The 18,232-nt window shown below is 40.6% G+C and overlaps 1 protein-coding gene and 1 long non-coding RNA gene across 3 annotated transcripts in view; both read right to left on the bottom strand.

Moving 5' to 3' along the window:
• Positions 1-239: 239 nt before the first annotated feature.
• khdrbs3 (KH domain containing, RNA binding, signal transduction associated 3) overlaps positions 240-18,232 on the bottom strand; it is a 42,073-nt gene continuing 24,080 nt past the window's right edge. The window contains exons 7-11 of one of the 2 annotated variants that reach the window (XR_007487800.1): positions 13,324-13,406; positions 3,892-3,944; positions 2,801-2,938; positions 561-611; positions 240-394 (exon numbers count right to left, since the gene is read on the bottom strand). Coding sequence is in view for 1 of the 2 variants with exons in the window: in XM_049750807.2 (XP_049606764.1) it covers positions 2,847-2,938; positions 3,892-3,944; positions 13,324-13,406 (228 nt within the window). In the remaining variant the exon portion in view is untranslated. Of the gene's footprint in view, positions 395-560; positions 612-1,646; positions 2,939-3,891; positions 3,945-13,323; positions 13,407-18,232 lie in introns of those variants that run through there. The other variant, XM_049750807.2, reaches the window with a different exon arrangement.
• LOC125986883 (uncharacterized) lies at positions 4,683-8,763 on the bottom strand. Its single transcript, XR_011085866.1, has 2 exons — positions 5,337-8,763; positions 4,683-5,145 (listed from the first exon to the last, which is right to left on the bottom strand). It is a non-coding gene; the product is annotated as an uncharacterized lncRNA (long non-coding RNA).

Raw genomic sequence — 18,232 nt, forward strand, 5'->3', positions numbered from 1 at the left:
GTGGAGGATGATTAGCACACGGCAAGTGCGTGATGTCACTTACCTTTGCATATTTAAAGCATCTTTTATTTTGTTTTCACAACTCCGTTAATGAAAGCAAGTTCACAATCAGTTCAGAGCACTCCCGCAAACATAAATACAGCGGCCATGGAAATCTGAAGGAAATGTTCCCAGACAGAACATCTCTAGAGAGTGAGGAAATCCATTTGGCTCACGGGTTTACTCTCTCCGTGATGACGTTTTTTTTTTTTAACCACCTCCTCCCGCCTTTTATTGCATCTCAAGTTTTCCTCCAGGATTCACCTGTGAACATGTGAGTCCAACACACTTGCCAACTGGGAGATATCTTTGTGAGCCTTTTGGGGTTTTCGTTTCTTTGAGCCGTTCGTCACATCTGGGGGAGAAAAAAAAAAAAAGTTAAAATGTAAGTTTGCAGATTCTATTGACAACTTCATGCCATTAATAGAAACCTAATTAATTGTACATAATATATATAATAAAAATATATAATAAATCATTTATTTTCCAGTTGGCTTAAAAAAAATTTTGCTTTTACGCACCTTTTTTTTTTTTTTTTACCAATGAGGTCATAGGTGGCCCGGTAGGTCAACCTAAAGTGGAAAACAAGCGACAAAATTAGCCCATCAATTAAAACTTAACACATCAAAAACACTGATACAAGACATATTGTAGTTTATGAATCTATTAAGTGTTTCCTTAAAAAGCTCATTGATTTATCACATTGTTTACATTTGTTGTTAAAGGTGGCTAATTATTCTCAGCGTTACGTCCTAGACACAGACAAGATAAACATTTAAGTTTAGAGAGCGTTTATGTTAGGCGAGAGGTTAATCTGGGTCTGGTTGTATTACCTTGTGGGGCGGTGGTCTTTTTAAACTGCCATCCTCCCTCTGCTGAGGTCAGCTGGGGGTCATTTAGAGTCTCTTTAACGGACGGGGCAAAGGCAGGCTCTTTAAATGCCACATGACCACGTGGAGTAGAGCAGAAAGAGCAATAAAAAAAATAAAAAGGACAACAAAAAAAAGGAGAGAGAGAGCGGTTCCCCCAGCCGGGGGAGCGAACTGGCCCGAGAAGGTGTCGAGGAGGCCTTCATGCAGGGCTACGAGCCATTTCTGTCAGGGTAAACACTCACAGAGTTAATGCGTGTTTACGAACGGTGCTCGATATTATACGGACAATCAGAGAGGAGAGGCAACATCGCTAAATTCGCTAAATCTCAGCTTTCCCCATAAAGACAAATTACAAAAAAAATCCCATTTCTTTCTTTGTTGTTGTTGTTTTGTCTCCTCTCTGTCTGCCTTTTAGTTTAAATTAAAGTTGGATTTTATCGAGTCAATAACACCAGGGCTTTTGGTTGTTGTTGTTTTTTTTCAAAAATGTTTATTCAGCATCGGCAAGAGGGAAATATTAAAGGGCTTATATAAGCTCAAAATAAAAAAAAATAATAATAAAACGAGTCTAACTTAGGAGGGGGAGGGGGACATATTCACAAGCATATGAGTTAGTCAAGTTCATAATTAGGCCTTAGAATTTCTATTCTATCATCATGTCAAAATGACCCATTTAAGCGTAGAAAAAAACAACAACAGTAACCTAAAACTCACAAACGACAAAAGCCTTTGGACTATTTTTCGGATTAGAGTGTTTGATGTTAAATTCCTATTTATTAGACGTATTAAAGAGGTTTATAAACACAATTGTATCATGACGAAAACAGCTGACAACATCCACATTGCACGCCATGCTTTCATAAGCCCTTTAACACCGACCTACGAGTATATCTTACAAAAAAAACAAGAAACAGCAATACAAGATGTATACAGGATGACTTGTGTTTTTCAAAATGCATATTTTACAAGGTTCACATTTCCAATTACTCCTCAAGAAAAAAATATCTACAATACGTCCTAGTACTAACCATTATATCTTCAGATTTCATTGAAGTATATCGAGGGCGATACATTAAGTTGCATCCTGCGGCGATGGCTCACCGCGACTACTACAAAAGTGAAATTAGCTTAATACAATAGTCTCCGTCCCTGTTACATAACTCAGAGAGAAACTCAAAACACATTGATTCATGTCTGTTGATTTTCGGCAGGATGGAAGGGTACATCCTGAATTGTATTACTCAGCGGGAGTAAGGGTTTTGTTATAAGGACAGCGGGAGGCCCACACCGAAAAGAAGAAAATATTTTGAGAATAAAGATGAATTTTGGAGCAAAGAAAAGTCAACTCTTATATTACATAGTGGTCAGAAATTCTGGGAAAAATATAAAAATAAAAGGGGACCTACAACAGAGCCCTGTGGCACACCCTAGTGAAAAGATACGTCAGAGCGTACGCCATCATGTCCAATTTACGTTCTGTGTGGGAACTACGTTACGGTGAATTGTAGATTTCTTAGGGGACCTATTTTCCGTTATTTACAGAAATTTCAAAAACATTGATTCGGCGCCATCTAGTGGCATCTTGGTGCCTAGGAACTATGTTGACAAGCTGAGGAGCTTCATTAGTAGTGCTTTGCTACTATTTTGTGGAATCAGGCAATTATAAAACTTTTTAGATTGGGGCTTCAACTACATGACCATGATTTTATTCTCAATATTTTTTTACTTTTCAGTGGAGCCCTAATATACCTCCTCTGTGAGGCAGTGGGACTTCCCTGATCTCATTTATTCAGAGTCCTTCTTCTGATTTTTAAATTCCATAGTTTAGGTTTCATTTTTAAAAAAATTGTGGGGACATCCATTAAAAAAAAAAAAAAAAAATCCATTACTTGGGTTGGAACTGCAACGAGGAGTCCGCTCGGGCCGTGACACAGTTCAGTATCTGGAATACGGCTGCTCTCTGTACGCTCCCTTGGTCGTCCTCGCCGACTGCGCCTTCCCACGACTGTTTGCCCACTCCTCTTGACCTGATTAAACAAGATTGCAAAGTTGCCAAATCATTCACAAATCTTGCACATTTCCGCAGACTCGCCTCATACCTCATCTCTGATAATTGAACTAGCTGATCAAACGTCTACTTGAAAAGGGCCCGTTTAGAGGCGCCTAGCAAAAAGGTCACAATTACAGTTAGCCCACATCAGCCCCGGGTAGCGTCAGCGTGAAAGCGGTGCTATCGATGGCACCTTTTGTCTGATCTGCAGCCAATGCTGAGACTTACCTGGAGCTCAAGCTCACAAAGCCTTATGTACCCCCCCCCCCTCCCCCTCCATGTACAAGCTGCTGGCAGCACACACCCGATACCCCTTAATTAAACCTGTCACCCTTTCGCTGAGTGTCACTTTGAAGAAATACACCGTTTTAACCTTGTGTTTTGAAAAGCAAGGATAGGCCCCCGCTTGGACGCCGTTATCAGCTTCTTCTGAGCTGTCGCCCTTTGGGTGACCCATGCCGAGGTAATACAGTAAAACACTTGGCAGGTTTATTTTATGTGGCGCCAAGGAAAATACTAATGAGCTAAACGCGCCTGATTCTTCTGCTTACGGGCTAGAAAAGTTGGAAAGTTCTTTGCTAATCGCTCTGACTAAAAATAGATCTGAAATATACATTTAATGATACAAGAAGCAGCAAAAACCGCAGCAGTACACGAAGGTAAATTCTTAGAATCAAGTCAGCTTGCACAATGTTATGAGGGAAAAAAAATCATAATATATGTCGTATTTTACTGTATCAATGACAATTGTGACGTGAAGGTCCTTTCTCACTAAAACAAATTAGGCACATGAGCAAAATATAGCAGAAAGGACGAGTAAATGAGCTGTCAAGTCTGAAAGTAGCTGGGGGACATACGTGTGACACTGGTGGGAGACAAGGGCAGACGAGATAAGCAGACATCGGGAAAAAAAAAAAAAAAAAAACTCACCGTACGATTCATATGATTCGCCGCCTTGTCCGTATTCATAGTAGTCGTCTGAGCTGCAAGCAGACAAAAAAAAAAAAACATCCTCTGAGTCATGCTTCAATGATTATTGCAAAGTGTCATTTCAGGTTTTTTTTTTTTTTTTGGTTGCTTAAAGTGTGACTTGACAGTTCAGAGTTCACTTCAGTGTTATTTATTTATTTGTGGTGCCACCATATTTCCACGCAGCTCGACACAAGCCAGTATGGAGATGGACGAGAGGTGGCATAGTTAATGAAAAACCAAAAGACGGGGGCAAATTCGTTCACGTGTGTTAGAGATTTGCTCACTCCAACTTATTTTGCAAGAACCACAAGAGACAAGGCAAGTTCTTTTAGACACCTGCAGGTGGAGAGTCCATTCGTCGCTGTCTGAACAGCGATTATCGAATGAAGTCTCAACTCTCCTTCCTGCAAGGGCATATTTATTAGGAGGAACAGAGTGGGGGTGAGAGTGGGCAGGTTTGGTGAACCCCCGGCCTCTGATAAGATCAGAGCAGGGGGTGTTTTACACTGTTGTGGGAAACAGACTCTGCATTGTGAGGGCCAGACGTGATTGATTTAATTATTACATTGTGAGGGCCAGACGTGATTGATTTAATCATTACATTGTGAGGGCAAGACAAGATTGATTTAATCATTACAGTCTACATTCCAACATAATCATAGGATCAAACTAACCTGAAAACCCTAACATCTCCCTCCTGATTTATCATATGATTATGCCACCCCAAACAACAACGATAGGCAAGAAAAAAAAACATATATACGTATAATGAAGAAAGTAGAATGGTAAAAATAAAAACAACAAACAATGATAGCAACACTTTCCAGTGAAATTGAAGCATTACCTCAAACTTATTGTGTAAGCGAAAAACCTGCTGGCCAGATGTTATTAGCAGGAAAATTCTTACACGGCCCCGTTGCCACAGGCGACCAGAATGCTATCAATAAAAAAGAAAAAGAAAAACACAGAAACAGTACATCTGAGGGAAGAGCGCAAGGACAACTTTGTCTCCGACGGACCATACTTTATGGTCATCTGGAACGTTCGCACCCCAGACAGGGTCATGAGGGTCAAAGGTTGCAACTGCTCTGCGTCGAGTCCAGAAGAGTTGTGTGCTCCTGTCAGCTGATGATGTCATATCCTGTAGGTGTGGTCTGTCACCCACACTGGTGCACACACTCCTGTCCAGTTGGCGGGCAGCATCGGATAAACCTTGTGACCACAAAGCCACCAGCCATTCTGTATGAAGTATGTTCCGTTCGATGGTGTAGCCATGTTGGTTGGAGAGCCCTCCCCACCTGAAATGGCTCTCTTATCTTGACACTCATCGGTGATGTCCAGAGCTCCCATCCAGTTTCCTCCTGGAGAGCAGTCGTCGTTAATGCAGACGTGGGTCTTGTTACCTTGGATGTAACATGTGTAATTCACTCCAGCTGGTCTCTCTGTGTAGGCCACTTGTGGTATTGTTCGTCCTTTAACAGTCACATTGAGATTTGTCCAGAACAGCTGATCACAGGCACCGTCTGCAAGTCCAGAGTGGGATGGGTCGGCATCACTGATTGTGACTGCTCGGCGTTGATATCCAACTCCTCCCATGGATGCCATACGTTTCGCTTCAGTGACATTCATTGCTCTGGCCTCCAAGCGAACTTGCGTGGAGGAAGGCGGGAGTTTCGAACACACATAGCACGCCTCCTGTGTGTGAGCTCTCACAGTGAACCTGAGGGTTGTCCACCTGTGAGGGGGAGAGATCAGGCGGCAGTAAATTTGCATTGGACACATCTTTCAGTTTGAGCGTCCTGATTAGATAATCTGCCCAGGACTGCTCTTCATCTGTTGCTTGCAACTCTCGTAGTCAATTGTAGTGCCCATTTAACTGGCAAATAGGAGTTGTTTTTTTTTGTTTTTTTTTTTTTTTGTTTGAAACAAGCTCTACAAAAAAAAAAAATGTTTGTTTTGTTTTGAAAATATTTTGAATATGAATCAAATCCATATGTTGTATAAAGCTGACTGACCTGCCCCACTATCCCTCCTCTTGAGCCATGTGACGCGCACCATGGCTCAATATTGCAGCCCATTTGCATAGGTTCTTTGGTAGGGTAGGTCATTTATAGATGCCATTCTCTAATCATGCCCCTGTTTTGACAACTAGCTTAGCAAGTAAATGGATGGCCTCCCCGAATGGGGAGCGACTCAGCTAGCAAATGATTAGACATTTTCACTTTGTTGTAGTTTCTTTAGTTACTTTTCAATCGTTTTCTCATTGTTTATCACAAGAATCTTAGAAATTTGAATACAAATCAAAACGTATGTTTTATTTTACTCAATTGTATGATTTAGAGAATCCATATGTAGTAAAGTTTTGTAGTACTACATATGATTTCATCATCATTTAGTTTGACTTTCTTTCCAAAACGCTTCTTAATTTCTCAGTTCACACATCTTCTACATGTGTTACTGGTTCTCCATTTTTTTCTAGTTAATTATCAATCCAAAAGCTATGTGTTTCTTTCTAACATTCAACCTGCTCAAAATCACTCTTTCATCAAAGTCGCTCTACTAATTTTCCATAGTAGTCGCCAACGACTTCAACCATTCAACCTTTCATTCAGGCAATCATTCATCAATGCTCATCATATGTGTTTCACACAGTCTCCAAAAAGGAGTCTTCCTATCACATCGGTCCCAATTCATCCAAGCTCACCACACAACACTCATATATCACTTTCAACTCAGGTTTCCTGGTAGAACAATCCACCAATTCAAAAAAAAAACTCAACTAAAACAAACAATTGGCAAATTAATCTGAATTTTTCTTTGTTTTTAAATTTGAAGAACTCAATCGCTCAGATTTAGCTTGCAATTAGAATTTTGCATAATCTTATAACACAACCAATCAATTATTCCTATTAAATGTAGCATTGCAAAATCTTAAATTCACAATTTAGCTTCTTCCAATTCCTGAAAGCATGTTCTGTCTTCTTTTTTTTTTTTTTTTTCTTCGAATTTCTCATGTGGGCTCGACACTTAACATGCACTAGTGTGGATTAGTTTCTGCTTGCAAACAGATTTCTCTCTTTTTCCTCTCATTTTTATCTTTCAAAATCATTTCTGTTCTGCTGTGCAAATTGGATAGACCACAGTCTAGCAAAATTTTTTTTTATACTAAAACTTTAGCCAATGTTCATCATTTTAACATACGCACACACATGCACAGCTCTCGCACGCAAAAGGTAGTTCCCAGCACCAATGATTCGTCACAGGCTGGCCATTTCCTGTGGTCGATCATGAGCTGGTCCCTCCCATGCACACGAGGACAGCACATTCTAATTTTATTTATTTATCTTCTAGAAGCAAGTTGCATTTCTTTACCACTTGAACTCTCAACTTCCTTTCTACTCCATACTTTCTCTTCCACTTTGGCATATATTGCATACAATTAAGAAATCTACTTGCCATGAACTTCTCGTTTTAAAAAAGAGCAGAGCAAGAGATTTACCGTTTTTATTTCCCATATTAATTCTAGTAGTTTTAGGTTATACAATCTCTTTGTCTCAAAAATATTATTATTATTATTATTACTATTATTACTTATTTATTTATTTAACTATTGCTTTGAGGATCCTCAATGCAGGTTTAAATTGACCTTTCAACAAATTACTAGCCTGTATTATTGCCGTGGATCAATGCTAGAACTGCTATTTAGTCAATTTTATCCTACCAGTCACACACTCAATCACACAAACTCCAGCGCTTTTTTAGGCCTATCCAGGGATGGGTGTAAAACCCTCCCAAACAGCTTTGGAAAAACGGACAAAAGAAAAAATCTACGCCCTTCTTCAATTAAGAAAAATAAGCTCTGTTTTTCTTAGCCCGTTTCTTCCACTGGGATTTGAACCCAAGCTATTCTTTGGCTTGGAAAAACATACAAAGAAAAATCTACGCCCTTCTTTGATTAACAAAAAAGAAGCTCCGTGTTTCTTAGCACGTTCCTTCCACTGGGACTTTAACCCAAGCCAGATCCCTCAGCTCGGAAAAACAGACAAAGAAGAGTCTACACACTTCTTCGATGAACGAAAAAGAAGCTCTGCCTTTCTTAGCCTGTTTCTTCCACTGGGACTTGAACCCAAGCTATCTCCCGTGCACCTCTATGTGTTACGCGTTTAACAACACAACACAATTATGGCCTTTAACTTACTTGTCCCCTGGTTCGTTGCACTGCCGGGTCCCGTCAATCCACCTCTGTCAGACGAAGGCAGACCTAAGATGCTGGCCCAGCGAAGAATTTCCTTCCCAGGTCTTTCTTTACCAGGTCCGGCTAGTGGACGCTGGCCCGTCGACGGTGTACAGCGCGTCGTCCTCCGTCAGCCAGATGATGGGTATGAGGGTCCCGGGTTTCGGCACCAAAATGTTAGAGATTTGCTCACTCCAACTTATTTTGCAAGAACCACAAGAGACAAGGCAAGTTCTTTTAGACACCTGCAGGTGGAGAGTCCATTCGTCGCTGTCTGAACAGCGATTATCGAATGAAGTCTCAACTCTCCTTCCTGCAAGGGCATATTTATTAGGAGGAACAGAGTGGGGGTGAGAGTGGGCAGGTTTGGTGAACCCCCGGCCTCTGATAAGATCAGAGCAGGGGGTGTTTTACACTGTTGTGGGAAACAGACTCTGCATTGTGAGGGCCAGACGTGATTGATTTAATTATTACATTGTGAGGGCCAGACGTGATTGATTTAATCATTACATTGTGAGGGCAAGACAAGATTGATTTAATCATTACAGTCTACATTCCAACATAATCATAGGATCAAACTAACCTGAAAACCCTAACAACGTGCACTCGAGACACTGACAGAACAATTGCTTCGGTCGCGGTGGAAGCAATTCATCATAAGACCGCCTCGGAGTCGACACCAGCCGTCACAGCTGGGGCCCTCGTCGCCTGTCTGCCTGCCTGTCTGTCTGACAGCGGCGCCTCAATCCTGCCCGGATTAGAAGACTGAAAGCACCTGAAACCTCAACGTGGAGCGACCGCTGCAGGCGCGGAGGTGACAGATTGGAAATAACGAATAACGGTTTATTTTAAACCTAGCGTGACTGCGACGGAAGAGCTTCGGCGTCAACAGTTGTTCCTATTTTCTGTCGCAAATCCTTACAGCCTTAAGAGCCACACTTAGCTTGTGACATCAATGTTTTATTGTGTTTCTTTTTTCCAAGACAATGAGGTCAATGGAGGATAGAGCGAGGACTCATCTTAAGAGCATGTGCCAATATGCATCTTGCATTGATGTCAAGTAATTCCAGAGAATCCTTTCAGAGTGCCACAATAGCATCCAATCAGAACTTCAATTTTTACAAACACAACATGACCGTTTGTGATTCATCCTGCCTGTCACGCGGTACGCGGATGTAACTAGCGATATGTCACAGGTGTAAATGAGTTGTCGTGGTAAAGAGGTCATCTTTTGATCCGACATTCATTAGTAGAAGGCCACCGCTGCGGAGTGTCACCGAGCATCTGGAAATTCTGGCATGGGCCATGAGACGCAAAGACAACAGCAGCAAAGAGGGACGTGTTTCCAGGCCTACGTTCCCTCAGGTTTAGGAAAAAAAAAAAAACTCCTCTGTAGTGCATCTGTCATTTCTGTAAATGCCTCATCCTGGGCCCTGATGTCGCAGTTAGGGCGAAACAGATGGGAGTGTTAAAATTGAATGATGTAGTACACGTCCCGGGTGGTGTGTGTTTTCTTAGGCCGCCATTACTCTCGCCGTCCTCGGTGATGAATCTGAAGAGATCTCACACAGGACATTAAAGGAGGCTGCAAAGGTACGCCGTCGAGATGCGAGTTAGCTTCACACACGATCAAGTGGAAGTGAGGTATTCATTATATATTACTTATATTTATTCATGTATTTATTTTATATTATTTATTTATTTATTTATCTATTTATTTATCTATTTATTTATCTATTTATTTATCTATTTATCTATTTATTTATCTATTTATCTATCTATTTATCTATCTATTTATCTATCTATTTATTTATTTATTTATGTATTTATTTATCTATTTATTTATCTATTTATTTATCTATTATTTATTTATCTGTTATTTATTTATCTGTTATTTATTTATCTGTTATGTTATGTTATGTTATGTTATGTTTGGGATTTTATATTGAAAAAAAAAAAAATTGTAGTTGGAAAATCAAGTCCGCATTGGATAAATTATACTGTAGCTCCAGATGGGTGACAATTAAAAGTCTGTCAGCACTTGTGTAGTTTTACAATGCAAATGTTTCTCCTCCAGTCAGGTGGCTGACTCTCGGGTGTTGTGTGCAGTGTACCTTTGCACATTTGTCCACTTCAACACTGGCAAATTGGCCCCAAAAGCAGCCGAGAAGCAATGTTGTGCAAAAAGTCAGCAGAGCGGCGAGGGCGTCGGACAATAAAGCACAATATGGGCGGTGTTTTGTTACCGGCACAAAAATGTTAGTGCAGCATTTTAGTTCTGAAAGGTTTTCTAACTTTGCATCAGGCCGCTCTTTTTTTCCCCCACCGGTCACTTCAAGATGAGCCAAAAAAAAAAAAACGTCAGGCATTTTTCTCCAGTTTTATGAAAGGACCATATTTCCTGTGGTGACACACTTCTGTGATGCTCCTTTTTTGCAATCACGCCTTTCATTCTCATCTGGCAGCGGCTTGCAAAGGAAAGTGCTGAGTGCAAATGCCCCACGCGGACCTTCCTGATTACACCAGCCCGGTGGCGATTATTTCCGACAACAATACGAAAGAAAAAGAAACATCTGAGGCAAAAAAGCACCACCGTTTCCCAATTCCAGTGAAGCTCACACATCTTCAAGGCCAAAGCTTCCTTGCGGATATGCTGATTGCTCAATACGGCGGCTGATTACAAAGCTAACTTTCAAACTAACCTCACCTCCCATTAAATCCTTTCAAGAAATCACATCTTTCTTTTACGGAGAAGCACAGACAATTATTATTTTTTTTAACATCGGCTACCATAGCAACATTAAAAGTTTAAGATGCTTCTTTGACTAGAGGTGTATTTTTCAAAACCCTTCCCCCTCCACCTTAGATGTGGTCAAATTCCCTTCGCAGCACTTGTCAATCCTCTTGATGAGCTGTCAACTTTAAAACAGCATCAAGGCACACAGCGGCACTGCAGGTATCTCGCCGTCTGACAGCTAGCACAGCCAATCGGCTAAAATTGTAGAGAAGGAAAAAAAAATAAATAAATAAAGCTCGTTCTAAATGGCTCTGTCAAAAGGGGGCTGGCAAGTATTGGAAAGAGCACAGGAGAAAAATAAATGCTATGTTTGGAGGAAGGTGTCCTTTTTTGTCCCGTCTGTCCTCCGATGCAAAGTTTTTCTTTGAGAATCTTGAAAAGTCAAAAGATATAGAAGGCCATTTTTAGCGCCACATTTCAATCGATTGATGTCACGGTGGGGAAAAGAAATTACGTCTTTGAAGAGGCGGTCACGACTAATCTTTTAACGGCAAAAAAAAAAGGTGGTTTGTGCGCCTACACGTTTCCTCTTGTCTTGTGTTAAGATTTACACTTGCTCCCGAGGGATTTGGCTGCCATTTAAAAACAATGTCACAAGACTATCGCACCGGTCGGCCCTTGGGATCCGGATTGTACCAAAGCAAAGGTAAAGGGGGAGGGTGTCTCTCAAGCGTGAAGCATGAAATAACACTTAGATCGCACTTGGGCATTGAGGAAGATCACTTTTCTGTGACCCCACATGTCCAGCCAAGTGCTATCCCTTTTTTTTTTTTTTACACCCACCCTTGTATTTGCTGAAAAATTTAAAGAGTTCACTCAAGCAGTCTTGACCTTCACGTCGGAGTGCTACTCGAGCAGTATGCGAGCTCCCCCGAGATAAGCACCAGGAGAGTTCCTTGTGTTTTACAAACTTGTCAGCTACGATGTCGCAACAACAATTCGAAGCCCAATGCAACACTCATTAACCAAATTTACACAATCTCATTTAAAAAAAAAAAAAAAAAAAAAAACTCCTTCAAGGAGAACGTCGGCTTGGAACCGAAGCACAGAAACTGCAAATTGTGTTGCTTGTTATCTTTTGACAAGTGCCTTGGAGACATAAGCCAGAATTGGCGACGAGGTGAGAGGAACATACACACAAACACACATCCAGGTCTTCCTGCAGCTGGGACCTGAGATGACTTAGTCTGCCTTTTGTCCGGTCTGCATTGAACGTCATAAGAATTGAGAAGGCAATCGAGTGAAGCACTACACGACTTTCATAACAGGATTATTTGACACTCGTGTTCAAGAGCTCGACTCGGCCAATTACACGCCAGCTTTTTTGTCCTCTCACACCTTTTTAATGGCACACTATACTTCTTTGTGAGATAACAATGCACAATGAGGGGAGTCAAAGTCAACTTGTGAATTTTCCAGCTTCTAAAAGAGTGTCAGAGGCGGAAAATTAACAGCTGCCATAATAGTGTGAAGTATTGACTTTCTTGAAAGCATTGCTGTGCTGAAAAAAAATATCGTAATGGGGTAAGCTGCAGAGGCTGCGTAAACAAGCAATTGATATTTTTATGCAAATGCATAATTTTTGCTAAAAATGTTGGGAAAATAATATAAATATTATAAATAAATCAAAAATAAAATTAATATTAAATTCAAATAAATATTAACATGCAAAATAATATTAAATTCAAATGAATATTAAAATAAAAAATAATAATTAATATTAGTAAAATAAATATTTCTTAAAATACAATATGACTCATCTTCACCAAAATGCTCCCATGATTTTTCCGGTAGAAAATCGGTCTTCCTCTACTGCTGCCTTCGTAAGCAAGTTACAAACCTCATTTTGTTGGAGGAAGAGGGAGGCGGGAGGGGCGAGCGATAAACCCCAGGTGACATACAGTACATCCCGAAAGAGCCATAAAGGAAAAGCATCGACCACCTAAAGAGAAATACGTCTATTTTTTCACCCCCCTTCTAGCTGCTGCCAATACAATCCAATTGTGGATGTTCTAAGTAGGCCAACAGTCATTATTTCTACAAAAATGGCGCCGATAGACATGCATTGTTGCGCATGGTTAAAATACTGCAGGACACAAAGCAGAAGCCTTTTGACCTTGCGTAGCTTGGAAAGAGCGATCGCTCCCTGGATACAAAGAAATCAATATTCCGCATTTAGCTGTCCAGGGCTTTTGTTAAATGGACAAACATGTCCTTATGAGTGTTTACAGTGGTTATATAAAAAGGAAAGAATGATTGTTAACAAGGATAACAAGTGATCACCTTAAGATAATAGGCAACATTTATTCTCTGGGTGATTTTATGATTTTAATCATGAGCCATTGTGCAGAAAACTTACTTTTGTCCTTGATTGGTGTAGTTGTTATCGTAGGATTCGTATCCTTGGTCGTCGTACGCAGTTCCGTAGCCGTCGTCGTAATCCTGGAACGGAAGATTCAGACAAGTGGTTAGACATTTTGGAATTTGATGAGATGCGGTGGTCACGTGTCAAAGCCTGAGCTGTGAACATCTGCTTGGACTCTGGCAGCGTACCCCCTCTGCAAGGCACCCCCCCACCACCATCAGAGAAACATCAAAGCTAACCGCCGCTACACTCGTCCTAATTCCGGATAAACGAGACTTATGTTCCACAAAAGGTTTCGACCCCTAGCGACATGTCCCCCCCCACACCCAACCCCCGGCGCAATTTTCAGCTAATTCCATCTGCGTCTGATTTGCATGCATGAAATTAATGTCTGTGAGATTCAGCCCCACAAGAAATGCTCATCACGTCCGCTTTATCAGTAAGGTACTAATGCCTGATTACATGTGCACTTTTTTTTTTTTTTTGCAAAATGACAGGGCTGGAATTGAGTCTTTTATTGTGAAGTCTTCTGGGGAAAAAAAATGGAGGAATTACATGACCAAGATGTACAAAAGTGCTTGGGGTCAGGTCAGGAACCAAATTTGGGTCTGAAACTGAATAACAGATCTTCAACCCCCCCTCCCAAAATTGTTTTTATTAATTAATTAATTTATTTAGTAATTTATTTATTTATTTATTTATTTATTTATTTATTTATTTATTTATTTATTTATATATATTTATTTATATATTTATTTATTTTAATTTAAAATAAAGTGTAAATGGCTGGGTACTGGTCCAGGGTGTACCCCAGATTTCACTCAATGTCAGATGATTCAGCTCACCTTGTGATCCTAAAAGGGGAAGCGCAATATGAAAAAAAAGCAGATGGATTTGTTTATAAATCTGCTGTTTCTTACCAAAATAATGCGCTTAGTCAGCAAAAGTACACCTCACGCCACTTAAAATAAAATTTGCTTGATCCCCGGCCTCCAACCTGACTAAAATACATTAAGTATTGGCATAACATTGAAATCGTCTCTACGTTAACTACACAATGGACATGAACTAATTGCAACCAAAATGGATCAAAAAGCTATTTGCCAAGTGTGCCTGTCACATGATCAATAAAATACCCGACGGCACTAAACTCAATCGGCATTAAAAATAAATACAATTTGAGCAGCCAACCTTTTCAAATCCCTGCTCTTAGCTGTGATTAATTCACATTGCAATACAGCAGCATGGCAGAATCCATCACAAATATCCATTCACGTCATCGTTATGGTGACGAAGGAGGGGGTTGCGACACGCTGGACTGGTCAACCAATTCCAGAACATGTGCGATGCACAAACAAGTGATAATCTATGACATCGATAAGAAAATTCCATTAGCATTATTGCTCGACAAATTGTTCGCCGCAGCGAGCTCCAAAACACAACCTCGATATTAAATCACAATTGCATCCAGCGTGCGAGTGGCTTATCTCACCCAAAAAAATAAAAGCAGCGTTGCCTGAGCCACTTTAAGCGACAGACTGCTGAAATAAACAATGTAAAATGTCAGAAATGTCAGCTTGATATGAAATCTTTTTGGTCAAAAATCACCCCCCCCCCCCCCCTCCTCTACTTTCCCTGTTCCCAAACTCTTATTTTTTATTGTTTTAAAGTTATATCTATTATTTTCCTCTGGCTGCAAGCAGAGAGAAAAAAAAAACAAGTGTTGTTATGAATATTGAATAAGCAGTGACACAAAAAGTAAAATCATGTAGCACAGTCTTAGCTGTCAAAAAAAATCACGCTGGTACATTTGTACAGTCAAAGGGTGCACCAGTTAACAAAGTCTGCTGTCACGTATGAAAAAGTATTAAAAAAATATTCATTTCAATTTCCATGTGGAAATGGTCACAAAAATAGAATACACAGTAATATTTACATTTCAGTTCTTTTCTCAAGAGTGAATGTGAGGCTTTGATAAAAAATTAATATATGATCGGGATACCATAATTCTACATATGGCCATTTGATCATAAATTAATGAGATTTTTTTTTCTATTTTAGCTTGGTTCTGGTATAATAAAAATGTAGATTCAACCAAGTTGGGGAGGAAATTATGCAGCGTTTTCATAATATATTCAGACTTTCAACGAGACGAGTCTGCATGAGCTTTGTACATCTTTCGAGCTCAACCAATCAAATCCATCCGTCTTCAACTAATTGCAGTGCGAAATGGGATGAAATTCTCCTGAGTACACTTCCGACTATCGTGGCTTCGTTTTACATTCAGCGCTGCCAAAAACACGTTTTAAAAAAATGGTCTGAATGTTTATTATATCCTTAATTACATCCCCATTGAGTAAAGTAAGTACTTTGAGGTGCTTTAAGGTGAAATCTTGGCGAGGACTCAACTCCCTAGTTGATTGTGAAGGTTTTAATCAAAGCATAGACGCGTTATCTCAAACTGCAAACATTCATTTCAATTTAAATGTTTGCACAAAAAGATGTCTAGTATGAACATTTCTGGAATGTTGTCTAACCTTCTACTAAAGACCACATTAACCTTCAGCGGTAATATTGTCATTTATTAGAGCTCCGTTCCGTTTTACAAGCGAGAGATAAGGTCGATTGATAAATCATACTGTCGAAGGATTTTTCCCTTCTGTGTCAAACGTGATTTGAAATAAGACGGAGGAAATAACAGAGTGAAGACATCTGATATCCTCTTTACTTGAAAAATCTTGGCGAGCACAATAAGGCGACACGCCTGCAACACTGCTGTGCCCCCCGAACACGAGACAGGATTAGTGTGACAGTGAGGGGGGGGGGGGGGGGGGGTATTATTGGATGGGGCAAAGCCAGCAAACGGGAGGCAGATAGGGCTCCCTAAGTGACTCTTTCATTTGTATGCCAAAGGACGTCTGAGAGGCGTGTTGTTAAAAGATAAGGGGCGGCCTAAAGATGAACAGAGGGCTCGCTTCTGTGTGTTACTACGACGCTATCGCGGCTGCTCCACTGTGCTCCGCAACAACACCGCAGCAGATAAGACGACATCGATATGCTCTCTACGCAAGGGCTTGACTTCATTTCTAGAAGGAAGCTCTTTCTTCAAATGCTGGCCAAGGATGTTCATTTACATTGCTGCAAAAGCGTGCTAGGTGTATTTAAGGTACAGTGTTCTATAAATGTATATTAAATATTTTATCTGTAAATTAAATTACTGTATTTTCCGCACTACAAGGCGCACCCGATTATAAGGCGCACCTTCAATAAGGGCCCATTTTAAAACTTTGTCCATATATAAGAAATATACATTTGGCCCACGGGCCGGACTTTGGACACTTCTGCTGTTGTGGCTCAATATTGGTCCATGTATAAGGCACACCTGATTATAAGGCGCACTGTCGGCTTTTGAGAAAATTTGAGGTTTTTAGGTACGCCTTATAGTGCGGAAAATACGGTAAATTAAATTTGATTAAATTACCAGCATAAATGTCAGCTTTACAGATGTAACATCTGAGTGTCAAGATGTAATGTGTAATGTCCAGCAATCGTAATCGCAATCAGTCTACAATTCAAAGTTCAGCTGCTCTGATTGGCTTGACTTAAGCATTTAATTTCTAGCACCATGAGCAATCAAAGCGCACAATCTTAGAAGAACTGGGTGTCGGTTAGTGGGGGCCACTACACAAGATCCATGCAACATATTACTATGGAAACGGATTTTGTGACAAATATCTCAGCTCGCTCTCTTTTTTTGTCATCTTGGTTAAGTCGCATCTAAATCAAAAGCTTATTCACATCCGCCCTGCCGCCTCGTAGGAAGCTCAGGCCATTAACGCAACAGCCCTGCAGAAATCCACACGCGCTGAAAAGATGAAATGGAATAGCTGCTGTCTCTGCCTCACCTCCAGGCCGCGGTACATCCGGGATGGGCCACCAGCCCATCAATCGGACCGCCGTTCGATTGCACACCTACACCGCGAGGCATTTTAGATCAAAATGTAACATTTTGCCCACGCTGACCAGTGGATGACCTCCTTGCTATAGCGGCGGAATGGAACGAGCAAATGCAGAAAAGTTGACATCATCCGCCCACCTATGTTCATCAATTGCTCCAATAATCCATCTGCATATATTTGCAATCATTCATCCATTCATGTTATGCAAATGAGTAAGAGGAAAGGGAACCAGGAAGGTAATAAAAACAAAAAATAAAAAAGACCAAAGATCACAGTTGAACAGGATGTAATTAGCACTGTTTGACTCTCAACGAGGCTGAACATGTGCAGCTTGGCCTGAGGGACATAAGGAAAATATTTTTTAAATATTTTCAGTGTGTGCATTTGGGTGTAAATTGGTGTTGCAACACCAATAGACATGACCGGCAGGTGTCCTGCTCTTGGCATGAAACAGCTTCAAGTCTCCTTTTTTTATTTTTATTTCTTTCCCTCAATCTGCCATGTTTGCTATGTAAATACCTCAAATTCAAACACGATTTTTTTTTTCTTGCAGTGGGCATTTTGGTGCTACAATTAAAACGAGAAAGATGGCGCGTGAAGTGACAGATGGAAAGCATTTTATATTCCGAAAGAACGCATCGTACGTCTCTTTAATAAAAAAGAACAGCTGGAGAACGTTTTACAAGTCTGTGAATGAATGCGTGAGCAAAGCGGGAACATCACTTTGTCATGTCACTGATGACTACAAAAAAAGCTTTCTCAGCTCCTGATGGCCCCACGCTTGTCTCACGACGCTGATGTATTCCGATAACACGGAGCAGCTCATTCTGCCTCTAATTTGCCGTGATGTGGTTAGATTTATCATCCGGCAGATGCCGGGATCATTTTTTTTTTGTTCCTGTTCCCGTACCAGATACACAGGCGGCGAGATGTAGTATACAACG

This window comes from Syngnathus scovelli, chromosome 19 (assembly GCF_024217435.2).
Source record: "Syngnathus scovelli strain Florida chromosome 19, RoL_Ssco_1.2, whole genome shotgun sequence".
Lineage (NCBI taxonomy): Eukaryota > Metazoa > Chordata > Actinopteri > Syngnathiformes > Syngnathidae > Syngnathus > Syngnathus scovelli.